The sequence below is a fragment of the Gavialis gangeticus genome, unplaced genomic scaffold, assembly GCF_001723915.1.
Source record: "Gavialis gangeticus isolate Ggan-Ray unplaced genomic scaffold, GavGan_comp1, whole genome shotgun sequence".
In the NCBI taxonomy this organism is placed as follows: domain Eukaryota; kingdom Metazoa; phylum Chordata; order Crocodylia; family Gavialidae; genus Gavialis; species Gavialis gangeticus.
Genome location: NW_017729026.1, coordinates 14319946 through 14341165, shown reverse-complemented (window position 1 = coordinate 14341165; position 21220 = coordinate 14319946). Strand labels below are relative to the sequence as shown.

The 21220-nt window shown below is 39.8% G+C and overlaps 1 protein-coding gene across 2 annotated transcripts; it reads left to right on the top strand.

Annotated features, from left to right (window-relative positions):
- Window positions 1-5012: 5012 nt before the first annotated feature.
- On the top strand, window positions 5013-14788 carry GJA1 (gap junction protein alpha 1). 2 transcript variants are annotated; one of them, XM_019520030.1, is made up of 2 exons: window positions 5013-5259; window positions 11678-14788. In XM_019520030.1, exon 2 carries the CDS (start codon window positions 11694-11696, stop codon window positions 12837-12839), a length of 1146 nt encoding a protein of 381 aa, XP_019375575.1. In that variant the 5' UTR covers window positions 5013-5259; window positions 11678-11693; the 3' UTR covers window positions 12840-14788. The 2 variants fall into 2 exon arrangements, with proteins under 2 accessions (XP_019375575.1, XP_019375576.1); XM_019520031.1 differs by lacking the exon at window positions 5013-5259 and adding an exon at window positions 8686-8782.
- Window positions 14789-21220: the final 6432 nt, after the last annotated feature.

Genomic DNA, 21220 nt, shown 5'->3' with positions numbered 1-21220 from the left:
AGGGAACTGAAAGATCTCTTGCAGACATTGGTCTGAGTTTCAATCACTGTGATGCCTTTAATAATATCAGTGTTAGGGTAAAGTGTTTTGGTAGCAATCTAAACTTGCCCTCACTGATTGCATTTTAGCTTGCCAAAACCAAACCCAAACAGGTTTCACAAACTTAGCATTTCTACACTGAGTATTGCTTCATGAGGTAATAACTCCTGTTTCACAGTACAGACTTCATCAAGTGGCACATCTGGTCTCAAGAGCTGAGTACAGACAGTCAAAAAGCCTGGGGCTGAATCAAGTCAATCTTCACAGGTTAGTATAAACTGCATAGATTGACCCAATAAGCAAGCAAACAGCCATTCACTTTTGATTCTGGAAAGGCAGCCACATGCCTGAATGGCCCAGGCCAGAAGCTGGGGGGAGGTAAAGCATGCCTCCTTACTTGGCTGAAGTAGAAAGCTTGGGCCAAGGCTAGCCTGCCCATCCTGTGAGGGGGGAGTTGTGGAAGAGCTGCAAAGCATCCTGGAATGCTAGGGGGACTGTGAGTTACCTTGGATCTGGAGAGGATATTTGACAGAAAAGTTCAATAAACTGATTTAACCTAAATCAGTTAAGTCTAATACTACATCCATCCAGGTTTACCTTAAACCAGTTTTGGCCATTTTGAAAGTGGTTTATGTGTACTGAACTTCTGTTGTGTGACAGATTTGAACCAGTTTCCAGTTGCTTATACCAATTTATATATAATTTCTGTCCCAAGCCAAGGATCTTTTCACTCACCTTTTAGTATTATAAATAGTCAAACTCTGATATCCTGCCACTTCCAGCTGAACTTAGTAGGGGTTTGCTGAATGGGAAGCTGTGTGAAAGAGTTCACTTAGTTTGAAATAGTTTGAAAGTGTTAATTAATGCTATTCCTTTTCTCCACCCCCCTCCCTCTCCTAATTTTGAAATGTTGACTAATAGCATTATTTGGAGCTGAATGTAACCTGGGACATTTGGCTGACAGACACAAATTTAGTGTTGAAGAACGATAAGATTTAAAAGGACATTTTCAATAATATGAATAATGTTAGTAATAACAACCCTTCTTATTTCTTGAGGTTTTCATGATAATTAGGGCCCTATGAGATTCACAGAGGAAGTGGGCTGCTCTGAAGCTCCTTTAATCTTGCAGGTTCCCCTGTGCACCCCCACCGCTGATTGGTGGAGCGGCCCCATTTGAGGCTTGCTCCTGATTGTCAGGGAAATGAAAACTGTGGTTTTAATCTTGGCACCATTTTTGTCTCCCTGTCGCTGAAAGGCTGACAGGCCCCAGTAGTTCAGCTGCTTGTTGCTCATCAGTGGGGAGACAAAAGTGGTGCCAAGTTTAAAACCACAGTTTTCGCTTCCCTGTAATCAGGAGTAAGCTGCAAGTGGGGACCTTCGACCAATCAGCAGCAGGGGGCACAGGGGGGAACCTGCAAAATTAAAGGAACCACAGGTCAGCCCACATCCACCATGAATCTGGTAGGGCCCTAATGATAATGGAACCAAACATTATTTTCTTTCATATGAATAGTGTTGTATAAATGCTACCTATTATGTTTATTATTATTGCCAAGTTGCTTTTTCCTTCATGGCTTCTGCATGTTTGTGTGTGTGCTCCATTGTAGGGTTGAATATATGAAAGCTGAGTTTCTGAAACTAATTGTGTTTATTTCTGTGAGAAAGTACTTCTAAGTGTTTCTTTTGAGAATTAAATGCATTGAAAATTACACAGGCTTTGCTGACAGATACAGGTGGACTATCAGGTAGGTTAAATATATACTCAAGGATCCTGATGGCATTTCACATAAGTTATAATACAATACACAAACATGATAGATTACAGAACCTTAAAGGAGGCCATGGCTTTCTTTCAGAATAAATCAGAGTGACAATGATTGCACCAATGAGATCAGGCAGAGCACTTCAAATGTCCTCTCCCTTCTTGCTAGGTTCAGGGCCTACAGCATCAACTAAGTATTCACCCTGTCACCTAATATGAACCCTGAATCCATAATAAAGTGAATAATCAAAGGTGTCTTCTATTTACTCCAGCCACTAGGTACACCACAGAGATGGAAAAAAAGAAAAAAAGAGCTGCAGGGCTTGTAAATTATTAATTTTTTTAAACTCTCAACCAAGGCCCAGGGTCCCATTATACCCCAAGCCCCACTTCCCTCCCCAGAAACTCTCCCCTGCCAAAGTTACAATTCCAAATACAAATAAATCAGGTTAAGAAGAAGACCTAGAGGCTGTGTCCCAATGAGCACGGACGTGTGGTATGTGCTGCTGCAGACCCATCTGTGGTGCCACACACTGCACATGCAGGCATAACCTGTGCTGCTACCTTGCAGTGCAGTGGGGCTTTTTGACCCTAAAAGATCCCGGGGTGGTGTACTTTGGTACATGTGGCAGCAGTGTGCACTGCCCCAAACTGAAGCCTGGCCAGCCCGACCCATGCTTTGGATGCTGGCCAGGATTCCTGACGTGGCTGCAGCCCCAAGAGGCCCCCAGAACCCTACATAAGGCTGCTGAGCCAGCACAGTTGCTGGCCCCAGTCTGCCCTACACTATTTGTGGTAACCTACCATGTGCTAGAGCGTGCATGGCATGGGCGTTCCTTGGGGACAAGTAGCAGTGGCACAAGGTGTGCCACTGCTACTTGTCCCCTGGGAACCAAAGTTCCATGCTCATCTGGATGCACCCAGGCAGTTCTAAAAACACAAGTCTCTTTCTGCCTTGTGAATTGGACTGCGTTAATTACTTTAAAAGGTCCAAAACAACAAGCAAATATCAGAGGAAAACAGACAACCCAAAAATCAAGTGTATCAAGCTTTAGTTAGAGGAAGAAGATAGTTGAGGGGTACATAGGTAACCTGCATACTACCTTTTTTAAAAAGTGGAGGCATAATAGTGTGCTGCAGAGGACAATGAAGCATGAGGCAGAATTCTTGAGTTCCCCACTAAGCTGTGCCACTAATCTGATGCATGTCCCTGTACAAGTATTTTTGCCTTAGTTTCCATATATGTACAATGATCTTTCTCTTCCGCTATGAAGGACTTTGTGAGCTGTGGATGAAAGGCACTGTTAAGGACTAAGTGAAAGAATAACTTAATATCTATAACATTCAAAGGTCTGAAAGGAACTTGGTAAGGGGAATATTACCCAGTTCTTGGGAGAAATCCCTAAATGGCTTGTACTTAAATCTCTTCCTCTATGCACAGGTTCAGAGGCGAGATAGGATGGTGCTAACCACACATGAGTCTACAAATAGCCTTTCCTGAGAACGAGGACCCATAAGACCTTCAATAAGCCAAGCTGTGGAGCATCAAAGTAGAATGGTCCCAAGGAGCTGTCCAACCACTGGGAGCTGCTGGAGCATCTGCTAAGCCATCCTAAGCAATGTCCAATGCACAGGACAATGGGGCACTGAAAGACAACACATAGAAAACTACAAAAATCAGGTCTTAAATGTGGTGTCCACAATGGTCTAGTTTACCAGGTTGTATTCAGAGTGTCACTTGCAAATCAAGGGAAGAGATTCTTTTGCTCTATTCAGCACTGGTGAGGCCTCACTTGGAGTACTGTGTCCAGTCTTGGGTCCCACGCTTCAAGAAGGATATGGACAGTTTTGAAAAAGTCCAGTGGAAGGCAACAGAAATAATCAGGGGTCTCAGGGGAGACAAGACTTATGAAGACAGGCTGAAAGAACAAGGTATACTGGACTGGAGAAAAGAAAACTGATGAAGGATTTAATAAAGTTCTTCAAATACCTGAAAGGTGATTATAGGGAGGATGGAGATAGGCTTTTCTCTGTGGCTGTAGGGGACATGGCTAGGAGCAACAGCCTCAAGCTGCAACAGGGAAAGTTTAGGTTTGAGATTAGGAGGAACTGTCTGATGATGAGATTGGTCAGACGCTGGAACAGGCTACCTAGAAAAGCTGTGGAACCTCCATCCTTGGAAACTTTCAAAAGCAGGTTGACCCTTGGCTGGAATGGTTAAGACATGGATAAGCCTGCCTTGAGCAGAGAGCTGGACTAGATTACCTTCAAGGTCCTTTTCAGCCTTACTTTCCTATGACCCTTGTTAGACTTTTTCTCTGGGGAACTTTCATGCTTGGAAAGGAAAAAGAAGAAAAATCATCCATGTTTTACCAAGAAAAAATTACTGAAAGGAAGTTTTATCATGGTTAGATTGGGGCAAAGGCCAAGTTATCTTCTATGCAGTTAGGTCAAATTTTCAAGTATACTGTAATTGAAATCCTGTAACTGCTTAGTGCTACTCACTATTTTAGATCAATTGCCCTGCTTTGTCTTATACATTTAACTGAAGTTTCCTGCAAAGAGTTTCCTGAAATGCAGTTTGGCTGCTCTACTTAGATTCTTCCTGCCTTCCCTCCGCCCCCCAAAATAATGATGGCTATCTTCTAAGTAAATGCTTGTGCTGAACAAACATCCTGTTACCACACATAAATACACTGTTACCTTCTGGTGTTCACCTAAAGGACACAAAAGCCAGTAAACTAAAGGAATAAATGAAAAGCCGAGAGGACTTATTTATTTTGGAAACCATGGTGTATCCGCTTCTAATGTAATGAGTCCCATTCAGCATTCAGGGTAATGACGGGAGTAAAGTAGTCTGTTCCCAAACCAGATTCTGGCAGATTGGCTGTGCTTATGCATTGGTTTCTCTATTTTCCCTTTTCTTGATGCCTGCATTCCTAAAGAGTGTCTTTGATTTTACACAGTGGGCTAAGCTGCTCAGGTAACCCTGAGTCTCTTTCTGGAAAAATTATCACTCAAGTGCCCTTAGTGTATGTTCAGGTTCCCTAACCAATGCCTTTCAATTGTTCATTATAACAGCAACAGTAGACTTTGATGTACTCTGTCTCCTTTTTTTCCATACTGTTTTCTTCTGTGATTCCTCCTCCCCCTTTTCTTCTCCTGTTCCACTTAGCTGTCCCTCCTATGCTTGTCCCTCCTTCTCTCCTCCTCCTTTCAGTCAGTGGCTTGAAAACTTGTTAAAAGCTCTCCCAGTGTTCCAAGTTAGAAAAAACTTTTTTACGAGGTATCAGCACTTTTCTTTCATTAGTGGGGAAGGAAGGATGAAAAATACAAACCAGCAGTAGACTTTTAAAGTTTAAATAGACAAGTCTGAGAGTCTGAACTTCTCTTCCATTTTACATTTACCCTCCAAAGAGGCACTTGTTCGCCTGCTTCACTGCTGATCAGCAAGGGTAAGTTGGAAAGTTGTAACTTTTTTTTTAAAGTATACTTTTTTTCCAGGAACCTTATACTGCTTTTACTTATGTCTGGAGTATTTGAAACACAGTTGGAAAAACTGTGCTAAGTGTTTCTAAAGTTACTCAGTTAAAAGTTCTGGTGAGTTTTTTGCTTTGTTACATTTACACTACTTTTAAATAATTTTTCTAAATGTTTTTAATGATCATTTTTTAACCTAATTCTACGGCAGGTTAACTGTGGCAATACTTCACCTTCAGAGTTGGTTTCTGTGGTTGGTTGCTTGATTTAAGCAAAAAAACCATACAATTATCTTATTTAAAAAATTAGCTTAAGAAAAAAGTAGAGGTGTGCTTCTGTGTATGGAAATCCTCCTGATCTACTGAAAAAGCCTTAGAAGTTAGTAACAGCAAATCCCTTGCATGAGTGTTTCCCATCCATCCCATACACTTTTTTGCTTTCATATGTAAATTTTGATTGATGTTTAATAGTTTGTGCAAAACATGGTTCTTAATTAGGTGCTTTGTTAAAATACTGCTGCTACTAATCCAGTGACTTTCACGTGGCTGCGCTGATCTCCCCCTCTCCCCCCCCACTCCCGCCTCCTTCTTTAAAATAGATGTGATAAAATCCAGACGTGTGCTAAGGATTTTTAAGCCAGGTTGTATATAGTTGCTCTGTATTAGCAACTCCAGTTAAGGATTGTAGAGGAGCCATGTAGCACATAGGCATATGTCTCACCATGCTGGCATTGCCTGTGAAGGTATTGAGTGGGTGGATGTTAGCAGATGTTCTCTAGGGAGGACTCTCAGTGAATAGTTACAGCATATATTACAAATTAAATTGTCTATACTTTGAAACCTATAAGATCGCACTGGAAAGGAATTCCTGAGCAGCATCTTCTAGACAACTGACTTTTGTTTGAAGACACTGGAGTGATTAATTCCTTATTGGTACTGCTGCCTGGGTGCTTGCCAGTAATCAAAGAGAAAAACTTTGAGGATGGAGATAGAGAGGGGAAGCGAGAACCACATCACAAGTGTACTTTGTTGGAGTAACACATCTGATTGTAATCTAAAATGTTTTGTGCCCAACTGGCCTTTCTCCTCCTTCTGTCCTAATACAACAGAATAGCCCTGTAAAGTCAGAACATTTTCCTAAAAGAATGTTCTCTTAGATTGTTGTAAGTGTGTTTAATTAAAATCAAACAAAACAACAACACAGGTCAACTTGCAGCTTTGATTTGGCTGTGTGTGTATGTGAGCGTGTGTGTGTTGGAAGAGCTGGGGTTTGCCTGGATCTTTCACCCTGCCATCTTAACATCTGGACAGCACACTGCACTGCAGAATTTACAAAGTCTCCAGACTTTGAAATGTTTACTGAAGTGTTTCCCTCAAAAGCCCTCAAAGCTAAACAGTGGCACTGATCTGTGATATCTAACAGGCATACCAATGGGAGAATGATGAGCAACAGGCTGAGTTCAAAAGGGGAAAGGGAAGGATACAATGGATTTGATTTGTAGCAAATATGCTCATCCACACAAACACATACATATATGCACCTCCGAGTGTAAAAGTCTCCCAAGTCTCAGTTAAAACTAGTCTGAAAGCTAAACTGTGTCTCAAACTGAAATTAAACAAGGGTCAGTTTATGTAAACATACTGTTGTAGATTTCAGGAAGTCTCTGCCCAGCTAGTGTTTCTTGTGAAAGAAGTAATATTACTAACCCCTTTCCCTCGCCTACTCCATAAGTCTAGGGTGGTAGCTTAGCATGGTAGATTCATGTTTCTATTGCTTTTATTTTGTGGACTTCTATATTTTGAAACATATAAACTTGGAATTCATCACAAATATAAGTAGGCATCACTTCCATTGATTCATCCACTTAAAACATGGATGATTTGGGCCAGAAGAGTAAAAAGGTTTATCAACTGTCTGCCTGACACACACAAGTGGAATTTTTAAGCAAACTCTTGTGGTCTTGTATTTGGTTGTCTTGGACAGATTCATAGAGTTAGATGAGGCAGGGGGAGAATGCGTCAGAGGAAGAGGAGGTGGTAAAAAGGTCCATCAGTTGATGATCACCAATGAGTACCATAAACTTGTAAAAGAAAACAAAAATAGCAGCTGTGAGGGTTACATTCTGATCACAATGCAGCCATCAGGGGTCCCCTCCCTGTCCTCTGGAGGAAATTTACTACCAACTAAATGCATTTGCAGAGTCCCAAAAGGGCTGTACCTTTCCAGGGCAATGTAAGAATAACATTTCACTGACATTTGTGAGATTTGATATGTTTAACATTCCTGGTCCACAGCCACTCAAGTCCCATGTCTTAGGCACCTCAACTGCTTTCCCTGAGACTTTGGCTACACTTGGGAAATTATTTCTAGGTACATTTTAAGCACAGGCTTTTGTTGGCATTTATGGGTGAACCAAAGCTCTTGGCCCACTTCCTAAGTGCTCTTTCAGCTGCACAGACCCACACACTTACCACACACCAGCCCTGATGCCTCTTCCGATCACTACCATGTGACCTACTGACACTGCAGTCAGACCTGGGCACTCAACCACAGTACTGAGCCTGCACTATATCTCCTGGAAAATCTGAACCATATGACATGATGAATGCCTTCCATAAAAAACAGTTCTAGAATTTCTAAATTGTGGCTTATAGATCAAATTTCTTTTATATGTGGTCATCCAAGACTCAGGCAGATGAATGCTGTCATTTTTCCTTCTTCTCTACAGCATATTCTTTCTGTCTGTACCCAACCACAATAGTATTTATGAAAAATCTGTCTATGAAGCTGTTCTACAGGTCAAGTTTTCTGTTAGTGCACCTCAAAAACCACGTATAATGACATAAACTAGTCATCAGTAAGAAATGAGGCTACTTACATTTTTAAAAATAGGAGCAATTACTGAGGGCATGCCTATCTATTGATCCTTGTGTTATGATTTAATATTCTCCTCATAATGGAATTATTCTAAGAAATCTACATCTTAAAAGACAAAGAAATATTAGACAAAAGGAGATCTTTCAGTTTTAGAATTGTTCACTGCAGAAAAAATTAAAATTACCATTTAAAGCCATAACAAGTGAGACTTTTTTATTATTTAGCAAATAAATGCAGCAATAGGTTAATTTAAACATTCTTTCAAAACACTGAGCGTAAATGAGTTAGATCCAATCAATGAATTATTTTACAATGAACTAAAATACCGAGTTTCATAAAACAATAAAGTCTACTTAAGGAAAAGAATAATATATTTGTGCCACTACAAGGTTATCTGATTAACAGCACAATGTTATGAATTGATGTGGGTTTTTTATCACTGGCAAATGTGAGTGCATAACTGATCTCTTTAAAAAAAGTTTGCTTTACAGAACTATGTATGAGTAATTCAAGCAAGGAATGCTTCCTCCTGGAGTTTATATTGCCAGAGGATATAATGGACTTAGTTCTGCATGCTGAAACAAATTGAAAAATAGGTGCTAAATTCTGAATACATTGCAGGTGTGGAACTACCTAGGTCAAAATTTAACTATATCATCCCCTATTAATAACCCAGAGTGCAGCATAATTAAAAAGCAAACAACATATAACTGCTTAGAAATAACACCTCCCTTGTTTTTTAATCATACTTTCAATCTGAAATAACATTTACACTGTAAAGAAATCCACTGACCTTGAGGAAAGTCTGCTAATTCGGTATTTTCAAATCATCAGAAAGTTGGCTAATAACACCAAGAATCTATTACTTAGAAAAACACCTGTTTCTGTCTATTTTCATGGATAGGCCAGGCAGAAATGAGTTTTCCTTTTAAATGAATTTCACATATTATGCAGTGCAAAAAACTGATCTCCATTTCAACAAATCATAGCTTGAAAAGAAACTTTGTCTTCATGTAGCAGAACTTGCCAGCTTTTATGATCCCCAAATTTCCGGCAGGAGCTATAATTGTTTTTCAGAGACTTCTAAATTAATGCATGTAATTTCTTTTCTATTAAACTGAAACATGAAGGGCAACATTCTTTTCCTGGAACAAATTAAATGGAAAGCCAAAGAGGAATATGACCTACAATCTCCCTTATTGGGGTATGGCTTTTAGTTTTAAAGATCCAAAAGAGAACTGATCCTTCAAACTTTTTATTGGGACTATTGCCATGTAAAAGACTGATAAGCAAAGGAAGGGTCTCAGAGCTAGCACAGGCAGACTTCCACGTTACGTGGAACTTGATGAAGTAGATAGAATAACCGGGGGGAAATTCTCAAGGGCTCAAGAGTAAAAGAGAGCAATAACTTGCAGCAACCAAAAACTGGCCTTGTTTGCCTTCTCTTCCACCCCAGGCCTGTTCCCTATAATGAACAGAAGGAGGTGCTAGTTCGTTCATTTAGCAGCAGTTTCTATGGTTAAGGTTTCAAAACTATTTCCAACATCAGCCTTCATTTTCATTGACTCATAACTTTCCAGAACTTCTGGGGCTGAAATTTCCTATTTTTTGTCCAGTTGGTATTTTTCCTTTGATTATGGTATGTGCCTAGTCTTCACTGAGGAGTGCATGGGGAAGAAACTGGTTGGAAGTTAACAAATTTATGCAAATTTGAAAATGGTTTAGTTAGCCTGCATAGCACGGCTTACTGTATCACACAGTTCACTCTTTAAATGGGGGCTGCACACTTATTTCATTTGGATGCACAATTTTACGTACAATACCCATTCATTAATTGGTTGGTAAAGATCCAGTCTGTCTTAGGGTTGATCTGGGTAATTAATATGTCTCCTGTGAGATCTTCCAGAACTAGGATTAACTGTTGTTCATAAACTTGCATGGACAGCTCACTTCATTAGATGCTATGAAAGAACATTTATCAGTGAAGTGAACTGTTGCTCACAAAAGTTTATGCATCCCTAATTCAGTTAGTCTGTAAAGTGTACCTCTCCCTTGCCTTTTGCCTTCAGATTAATATAGCTAACTACCTCTTTCTGCTCGTGGACAGAACTAGGATTGCTACCTACAGCAATATTCACATTCAAGCATCAATTGGCCCAAAGCTTCTTGTATTTTTTACCTTTATCAAGGCTCAAGGATGCACAGTTGAATATTTCATTATATATTAAGGTGTAAGTTAAATTGCCCTGGCTCTCTGGCTTAGGAGTTTGCCTGCTGGGTACAGAGCCAGAAGATTGCAAGTTGAAGCCTGAGTGTGGGCCCAGAGTCCCCCTGGACCGGGGCATGCAATAAAATATTTATCTTTTCTGTATTTCCAGATATGCTCTATAAGTAACATGTATTCCAGAAATGCATGCTTTAATATCAAATTGACAGATACTCTTCAAACTAAATTTACTTTACAGGAGCTATTTATAAGATGGACAAGGTTTGTTTCACTTGTTGCTTTATTCCTCCTTTCTCTGTCCAAACCAAATTTAGGTATTTATACTTGAAAAACTACACATATATAGAAAACTGCAACCATGCAAAGTAAGGAGGCCACAGATAAGTTAGGAAATACACATTACTCCAATATGGCAACTTTAGCCTGGCTGCCTTCTAAACATTTACTATTTTCTGCTCCTATTTTCTATTAAATATATACCAGATAATACTATATATGGCCTCTGTCCTGCAACATGGCTATAATTGTTTGGAAAATCAGAGTCTATATTTATGACATGAATTTTAATGTTGCATTATTATGCCTTTTACATGGGGTAATACTTGTCCTTTTTTTTTTTCCTTAGAGCATGAGTGTTGTGTTTGAAAATAATCCAGACTGTTAGGCCAACAGTTAGAAATCTATATATCCATAGATTACTCAGTCAGTGACAATGCAAACTTCTCCACCATACTTCAGTTCTGATCTAGACCATGCAGGCTTTGCTCCTGTACGGAAATTGCCAAAAAGAACGCCAATAAAAGCCAAATTTGATTGCAATTTTTGTCTGGCAGAACTCTTGAAAACTAGAACAAAACGAAAAAGCTCATTGTCCATTGGGCACTGAACAACAATGCAATATTTAATTTATACTGGATTACTTTAAATAGATGCTTACAAATGGAGGAGAAATACCTTATGGTCAGATAGAGAATATAAATTCCAATAACTTTACTTACATTTCTGGAGAAATTTACATCACCAAAGGATCTGGCTCCATATTTTGTACCTATTGACTTTTAATGATTTATGTTTGATAGCTGCACGGTGGAACTACTATGATGAAATTCTCCTTTGGCCACTTATCCGTTTCTTGACTAACGTGCATGAAGTAAAGCAATGTCATGTTATAGCAGCCTATACACAATGAAACATTGAGTTGAGACTCTAAAGATTAGCATTATAAATTTGTGCTAATGTGTTCATTTAACACTGGTCTAATTATTACTTGTTTGTTTGTGTGTTTTTAGCAAGCATCCAGTGAAGATGGGTGACTGGAGTGCCCTAGGAAAACTTCTTGACAAAGTTCAAGCCTATTCTACCGCAGGAGGGAAAGTATGGCTCTCTGTCCTCTTCATTTTCCGAATCTTGTTGCTGGGGACAGCAGTTGAATCTGCCTGGGGAGATGAGCAGTCTGCTTTTCGGTGTAACACTCAGCAACCTGGTTGTGAAAATGTCTGCTATGACAAGTCCTTTCCCATCTCCCATGTCCGCTTCTGGGTTCTGCAGATAATATTTGTGTCTGTGCCTACCCTCTTGTATCTGGCACATGTATTCTACGTGATGCGGAAAGAAGAGAAACTAAGCAAGAGAGAAGAAGAGCTTAAGGTTGTCCAAAATGATGGTGGGAATGTGGAAATGCACCTAAAACAAATAGAAATTAAGAAATTCAAGTATGGGATTGAAGAACATGGCAAAGTTAAAATGCGTGGGGGACTGCTCCGTACTTATGTCATCAGCATCCTCTTTAAATCTGTCTTTGAAGTGGCCTTCTTGCTGATACAATGGTATGTCTATGGGTTTAGCCTGAATGCCATTTACACTTGTGAGCGAGATCCATGCCCCCACAGAGTAGACTGCTTCCTTTCCCGTCCAACTGAGAAAACCATCTTCATTATCTTCATGCTGGTAGTGTCTTTAGTATCACTTGCCTTGAACATCATTGAGCTTTTCTATGTATTCTTCAAGGGCGTCAAGGATCGTGTGAAAGGAAAACCTGACCCTTACTCTCCCACCAGTGCCATGAGTCCCTCCAAGGAGTGTGGATCCCCAAAATATGCATATTTCAATGGCTGTTCCTCACCAACTGCTCCCTTGTCACCCATGTCTCCCCCAGGGTACAAGCTTGTTACTGGAGAAAGGAATAATTCTTCCTGTCGTAACTACAACAAGCAGGCCAGTGAACAAAACTGGGCAAATTACAGTGCAGAGCAGAATAGGATGGGACAGGCTGGCAGCACCATCTCCAACTCTCATGCCCAGCCCTTCGACTTCCCTGATGATCATCAGAACACTAAAAAACTGGCATCTGGGCATGAGCTGCAGCCTCTTACCACCATGGACCAAAGGCCACCTAGCAGAGCCAGCAGCAGAGCCAGTAGCAGGCCTAGACCTGATGATCTGGAGATCTAAGCTTCTTAGATGCAGTACTTCTCAACTATGAAATGATATGCATTGGAAGGTGCATGCAGTATTCATTTTGTTCCAGTGGAGGTGGTACTTAACAAGTCTCAACCAGGAGATTTTAACAAACATAAAAAAAACTTTCAAAATACTTGCTGTTTTCTGGGGAAGTGGGGTTGGTGTGGGGTGGTACAGTACCTTAGTATTTAAAGTAGCTGATTTAAAGAATTTAAATGCTTAAAAAAGACAAAAAAAAAAGTAAAGAAGTGGTAGCCAATACTAAGGTAGGATTTTTTGTTGTTTCCCGCCCACCCCCAAAACAGCTGTAAATATCTGTGTGTGCGTGTGTGTATGCGTTTGTGTGTATAACATGTTTATTTCTAAAGTGTCTTCTGTTATACTAACACAAGTTGGTATCATGTTTGTTGGGATGAAATGCTGCCTGAAGATGAAAACATTTTTTCCTGTTGAACAAATGTAAGACCCGGGATTGTCTTGGGATCATTTCCCGGTCAAGAACATTCCATTATTAAAATTTGCACTTGGTAGGTTAAGTTCTCGGTATGGCTGTCTAGGTGTTTTGAAAAGACTCATGCAAGGATAATCTACATTCTTTGAAACAATCAACTAAGATTTCAAACAGGCCCACCAAAAATCCTTTGGTCAGATGCTTCTCAATCCTTCAAACAGGTAGATTTTGTTGCGTGCGTAGACTGGATGTTCTTCATATCCACATACATATTCCAATAGTATCATCCACATTCTGCTTCCTACAGCAATATTCACATTCTGCTACTCACATACAGTGCATTTAGTACCATGAGGAAATAAACAAACAAACCAGTTTACTGCCACTTGCAGATTTAAGAGTTGAAGTCAGATAATCAGATCACTTGTGGTTAACTCTATCACACATTGTGTATTTGGGGTGTCTTTGCATTATGTATGTGGGAGAGCTTGGTACACACATATATGGTGTACACTTGCAAGCATACATTGAGAAACATACACAGAGGACACACTTACAGTTTTCCAATTTTTTCATGAAACTTGTGAAGGTATGGGCCACTATGGTGTTTACATTATCTATTTCTAGCAGTGCAAGAAAGCACATCAGAGGGTTTTTTGTTGTTGTTCCGTATCATATTTTTCATGTATCTTCTGATGGATACTACTATTTTGTTAAATATGGATAACACTTTTTTTTTAAAGAGCTAGGTCCTGGCCATCTTGCTCTGAAAAAATTCCCACTGAAACTTAATGGGCGTTTTTCCTGAACAATGACTGCAGGATCAAATCCAAAAAGTAGCAATGATGCTCTTGCTGGCATGAATAACTTTCCTTTGTAGAAATTAGGAATGGAAAAGACCATTAGGTCATCTAGCTGATCTCCCTGATATGTAATAATTGATGCTTGAATTATAGAAGTTGTAGTACTGTAAGCAAGCTTTAGTCTTTAATGTGAGAAAATTAGAAAATGCTTTGAGCTCAATTAATTATAAAATATGCCTACATTAATTTTGCAGTAACCGGTATTTTTATTTAACTACATGTCCATGTTTACTCAATTATAGTATTACGGTCCAATCCAGTTTTGACAGTTAAATCTTTCTGGATGGCTTCAGCATTTTCCATGTTTGCACTTAGATTATGTTTGGAATGCAAGTGAAGCTGAAAGGGTTTTTCAAGAATACAATATTAACTAATTTATTTGAAAGGTATGCTAAAGAAATCTACCCGTTTCTTCAGCCACATTGCCTCTTATTTCAACACAGGTCAACCAAGGAAATACATACCTTGGTTTCATTTTACAACACCGCAGATTAATGGTTTCATATAATACAGTACTTTAATTTGTTTGACATTCCATGTTAAATTACTGTCATGCATGCAGCCATAGTCCGTCAGATCATGTTGTCTGGAGAGCAGTAGTCAATAAAGTTTTAATTTAGTATAAATCTGCTCCAATTGTCTTTTACTACAGTGTGTGTCTATTTGTCTCAATAGTATGATGGCCCCCCTACTGCAATATTCATGGTTTCACCAATGGCATTTCATACTTTTTTACATTGGTTTACATAACTGGGATATAAGTTTGCTTTGAACTGGAAGTCCACATGCAATAAGCCTAGGACCAGATCTAGTACCATTTCTGAAGCTGAATGAATAGAATCAGTAGGGTCACTACCGAATATATAGTTAACTGTCTTCAAATTATTAATAGGGAGATGATAGTGATGTGTCAGATCATATCCTTGAAATAGTACTAAAGTGGTACTAATTGCTCAGACATTACAACAATATCTCTGTACTTGACTCAGTGAAATTCAGTTTCTGGGAAATTCTGACCCTAGATATTCAAAGACAATTTTGTCAACTCCAATGAGACTCTTTGTCTAATATCTCACTTCCTGGGTCTTAAGCACTTAGGCAAAATCTTACTATGCTTAACTTTCTGATGTCGCCATGGAATATTTAAATACAAAGAAGCTTGCCAATTTTTCCTTAGGATTTAAAAGTAAAGACATAATTATCATGTCATCATCATAGTTCTGGTAGCTTTCCATCTTAAAATGACTCAAAACAAATTTTGAGGTCAAACTCTATTTGGCTAGATCCTTGACAGTGATGCTATGTTTGGGAAATGTATGTGTCTGGTATGCAGCTGTGAAACTACAGCTGTTTATGATACTTCACAAGCACTGATGTTATGAGGATGCGAATGGCAACTTTTGTGGAAGGGCCAAGAGAAGACAAGGCTTGTAACAAATGGGTATATCATGAATGCTGGACTCCTTGGTTCAGCTATCTAGACCTGAACTGGCTGTCTCTTCCTGGTTCCATCTCCTGATGGACCATAACATACCATCCTACTTCAGTTTCAAGCCTCTTACAGTTTTTCAGACATACACAGAGCCATAATGCTCAGAACTGCTTGATGTGACAGTGGGCCACTTCTTTACAGAGAAATTTGTTATCCCACCCAATGCCTTGATTTTTTTAATACTGTGTAACTGGCCTTTCCATAGACTCAGCAGTGAGGCTGAATACAATGTTCCTACCTTGACATAGTTCTAGGTAGCTTTCTTCCCACTTTCTGCACCTTTTCTTCTAAATGGACTGTGCAGCAGTTCGTAATGTCTGTGTACAGTTTTACTTTAAAAATCAAATCTTTCAGGAGAGTATATGGAGGACAACGAGAAATTGCACCTACTTCTGAGATATTGCTGGCTCAGAAACTACCCAGAGAATAGCCAGAGCTTAACTGACAGATGCTGCAGCCACTGAAATTAATGTTTGTGATGTAACAGCTTTCTTTTCAAACATTTAAACTTGTCAAAAAATTCAAAATCAACCCCAAAGCAGAAAAAAAAATATTTTAAACCAATAAATATCAAGTGATAATAATTCAAAGAATGAAAAAAGAATAAAGTTGAATCCATCTTTTTGTTTGATACATATTTTAAGCATATAAATAATATAGCAAAAATACTCCATCCTTCCATACTCAGATTGTACCACTTTAATTGCTGTTACATATAGTATGTTGAACCTAGCAGTTCATTCCTGTTTTATAATATTATGTCAATGAAATCTTCTATAATTAAAATAAAAAAAGATAAAGTCCTGATAATATATCCAAAACTAGAATGAAATGGGCGTACACCCATTGTGAGCAATGCAGCTTTTGAAAGCATTAAGTTCAAACTGAATACTCATCATCCTGTTTCCGTATAAGGATTTCTACAGCACTTCTAGGTGTCCCACAGTGTTTCTGTCCCACTCTCATATCATCACCATAGTACTATTTCTTACAGAATTGCCAGGCTCTTTTATATGTTTTTAATAATGTTTAAATTGGATTAGGGCTGAGGCTGTAAAGTCCCGATCTGGAAATGGATCTAAGACTGAAGTTTCTTCAGTTTTAGTGGTGACCGTTTGGTGGACTTAAGTTCTGATTCAGCCTGTCACAGAGTTGGACCATATTTGAACTTCTTGAAAGTACTGTCTTCTGATTCAGGCCCATTTCTTGTTTTAACCCTTTTCACAATTCCTTAATTATTCATCCATTGCTCCAATTTTCAATGTTTAAACTAAACTTGTTAGGGAAGAGGATTCACCCACAGTTCTCTTCCCTAGATATTGCTAGACCATGTCTGATAGGGCTAGTTTTTATTCTTAACTAAGACAATGAGTCTGATGAGCAGTTCTTCCGAACATGGCAGGTTGTAACAGGTGATGGAGTTACATAACAGTTCCCTAGGGGAAGTTTCCCCACAAAGGTCTACCTCTCCTCTCAAATGCTACTTAGTTCAGGCACTTAACAGTCAAATCCATCAGAGGCTTCTGACCATAGGGTAGCTGTACTTTGCTTCCAGTGGCACAGAGTTGGAGTAGATATTCCCACAGGGGATAGTTAGAAGCATGGAGTTATAGCTGGGAGAGCATCATCCTGAAGCTCTCTCACCACTGGCTGTGATTTTGATCATGTGGTGCTGTTCCAGGCTCCTGGAATTAGATAGAGGTGAGCTCTACATATGAAGGTGCTCAAAGCAGGTGACTTCAAAGTGAGTTGTGCACTTCATACTGAACCATTTACAGCACACAGCAGCTTTGCACTAAGATTGGTTCTACCAAACCTGTGAATTATGCTGCAATTTCTTGACCTCTTCATTGGTACCTTCTCTGTCAGAGATCTGGATATTTATATACAAACATGGCACACTTTCGTAAAAAAAAAAAAGTCACTTATTCTTACCCCATAGCACTGCAGCCAAGGGACCAGGCTAGAATCCAGGCTGGAATTAACTGGTGGAAGTAATTTGGGTGAGAAGCAGAGTGCTGCTGCAAGAACAGGTATTCTTGGGAATGTTACAAGGAGTATTAGTACACAGAGCTGTAATGGGCCACTACTTAGCATGGTGCAAGAGCAGCAGCTGCAGGTTTACTGTGGCAGGGAGAGGGGAGATGTCACCTCCTTATTTGCTATTGACACGTTGAGCAGCTATTTGAACAGTGATTTTCAGCAGCAAAATAAGGAGGCAAAATTTTCCCCTGCAACCCCCAGCCACTGCTTTGCCCTCTCTGCTGCTAAAATTGGAGCTGCTGCAGCAAACGTGCAGAGTGGTATGGTTGTAGGGCCGAGGATGGGAGAGTGAGGCAACTTTCCAGCTCTCCTACCCCCTGCAGCATCTACCATCCATACATAAGGTAACACAATCAATGGACTGATGTAAACAGCCTGTGTGGCTGAAAACCCCAACATCAGGGAAAAAGATAGATAGATAGATCTATATATACGGGCTCATTTGCCACATAAAGGTAAACACGTACAAATGTAATTAATGTATTTATAGGAACCTTGGGTCAAATATGGGTAGCAGACACAGAGTTCTGCCAGGATCAATGCAGTCCTACAGAATTTGAGGAGGCACAGCTGAGCACTTGTTAACTGCATTGACTGCAGTTTACTTTAAGGGAGAGAGGAGTGTAGTGTATTTCTTTATCCCTTTTTGCCTTGGTGGAGGAGGAGCAAAGGCATGGCTCAGACTACTCATTTCCTCTCCTTACCCGTCTTTTAGAACAGCATTCACATTCCAGACAACTGAGCAGCAATCCCACACCGCTGAGTTCAGGCTCCACAGTTCTTCTGATTAGTTCTTATGTGGGCTGTGCAAGGGTGAGGAGGCTCTTTCCACACACACTCCCTCCCTCCCTCCCTCCCCTTCCCCTTCCCCTTCCCACATAGCACAGCTGTATAAGGGGAATATTAAATAAATGAGTCTGAGGGAACAATCATACTAAATGATAAAAGGCTCCAGCTCCTGTGATCATGGAACGTGCAGATTAGAGCTCATTAGCCACACTGGCCTCACTTACATGTGTACAGCAAAGTAAATTGGGAAAAACAGCATGGAAAATATCTTAAGGGATTATAAAAACCTCTGGATACCTTAGGATCTTAAAACCACCAGCCCCTGCTGAAACAAGCACTTTCGGGCTCAGCTTCTGCTGAGTCATAAAGTTTGCTGCTTTTGAAGACTCTGAAGTAGCTTGGCTCGAAGTTGCGGCCCTTTTGGAATTGCACAAACCAACAGTTTTAAGAAAAAACAATACCAACAGCATTTTCTATACCATTTGCAATGTCACGTAGTTCTTTGGAGGGTACATACTTCCACACATACTCACAGCAATAGGACGGACCTCTTCCAAACTCAGGGTCAGCCTGCATGATGAATTTTCCTAGCTTTTGTCCACATATCATAATGCCAGCATTACTTCAATTGTTTTTGTTACTAATAGTTTAAAATTTTTTCAAGCGCTTGGCATTTATTGATGTGCCATGTATGTGGGAGTCTTGTCTGAGATCTAAATATTAAGTCAACAACCAGGCCATCATCTGTTTTTTATAGGGTAAAAATATATTGCCCAGGCCAGGATCCTTAGCTGGTGTAAACTGGCTTAATGAATGAGGCTTTGTTGATTAAAATTAGCTGAGTATCTACCACAGGATTTACTTGATAATCAGAATTATGAATGAAAGGGGGCTTTATAAAGTTGGAACTGCATGGTATATTCCTTTCTTTTTCTCTGTCCATGTATGTATATGACCTTCCCCTAACTCTTTCTTTGCCTAAGGGCCAGTCTCTCCTGATTTTGTTACTTTAATGCTGCTGTAGTAGTGCAAACCTGCAGTGTAGAGGTAACCTCTGGTGGAGTAAAATGAGGCTAGCATTAATATGATTTGCTCCAGGGTGGTGTATCTGAATTAGGATCTAGAGGTGCTATAACTGATGCCCATGTCTCTCATCTAAACAAGCTCTAAATCTAATGTTTGAAATGGAGCACAATCTATGAACCCAAACCTGTAAACTTATCTGCCCAATTGGATCTGCAGAGAGTCCCTCTGCAGCTAATGGGGCTTTGGGTGGGCTTCAGGATATTGCATGATTTTTTTTCTTACTTTCCTAATGGAATTTACATTGAGCACAATAGAGTCTGCTATTCCTGTGCACCGAGGCAAGGGGCTAGTCTATGAATTCCACGGATCTCTTGAGAGTTAGTGGGGTCTAGGAAAACTCCTTCACAATCTCTGTATATCCACAGCAGCTACTGACTCTCATCAAGGTCCATGGCGTTTGTGCTGTCATGACTCCTACCCTGGCTATGCCATACAAATCATGTCTTGATGACATGGGGTATTCAGAATGCTGAGATGAAGACAAGATGGACAATGCAGAGAAAGCATGTATTGTATTAACTGCTTTATACCCTATGGGATTCAAAAGAAATTGGGAAGATCCACCACTGAAATGGCATTACCATTGACCTGCATGCACATTCAAGTCCAGACAAGCAATGGATGGGCTGCAAAGAGCTAGATAAAAGCTGTAAGAGCCTGCTTCCCACCTTCCCTTTCTATCTTAGTTCCCTTCACTCATGAAAGCACATGGCATGGTCAAACTTTGCGAGGCTTTCTTTTTACTAACTTTCCATACCTGCTCCACCCTTACTTACCTAGACACCCCTTACCCTTCTCTGCTTCTTTACCCCTACACACATTCAGGCATTCAATTACTTTCTATACTGGAAGTATATGATGTATCAGTTTTACCTTGCATAAGATGATAATGGGGAATTATATTAATTAACCAGCTGGTATGTGAGATATTTTGCAGCTGTCAAGCGCTGAATGAATCCCACAGATGCTAACAATTATAATTAAAAAGTTTTGCCTGGACAGCTTAAAAAATCATTTTATATCTCTTTACAGTAGTCCACACTTGCCTAGATGTCTTTCTTTTTGGTGGTGCCTTATAATTAAGGCAGACAGTGAAGGAATTAAAGGTGCTAGTTATCTGCATGTCCCAGCTGCACAGATACAACTGAAAGTTCAGGAACATGGAAATTTTCCAAATCCTCCTTCCACTTTAGTCCCAATGTGACTTAAAGCCAGACTTTCAGCTAATGACTAAGTTCACTGTATAAATAGTAATAATAATACACAGCATAGCACTCATAGAGAACTTTTAATCTTCAAAGGGCTTTGCAAACATTGTATAATTAACATGGTATAAAGTCATCTCTTATGGTAATCTGGAAGCTACATTGCCCTCCACTGTGGGAACAAAGAAAAGAGTGAACAGCCACAGAGAATATCAAGCAAAACCACCTTCAGTACTCCAGCAAAATTAGACACGAAAAGCTGAACAAGGCATTTCAAAGCTGAATGCATATACAGGCTCCACAACTATCAGGAAAGCAGGCTCACCAAGATAAGAAAATGGAAAAGTTAGGTCTTTCCAACGCTATACCTCTCCAAGCACATTTTACCTTGACTCAGGTTTTCAGGCAGGCAAGTAGCATATCATAGGGTCTTTACCTTTATT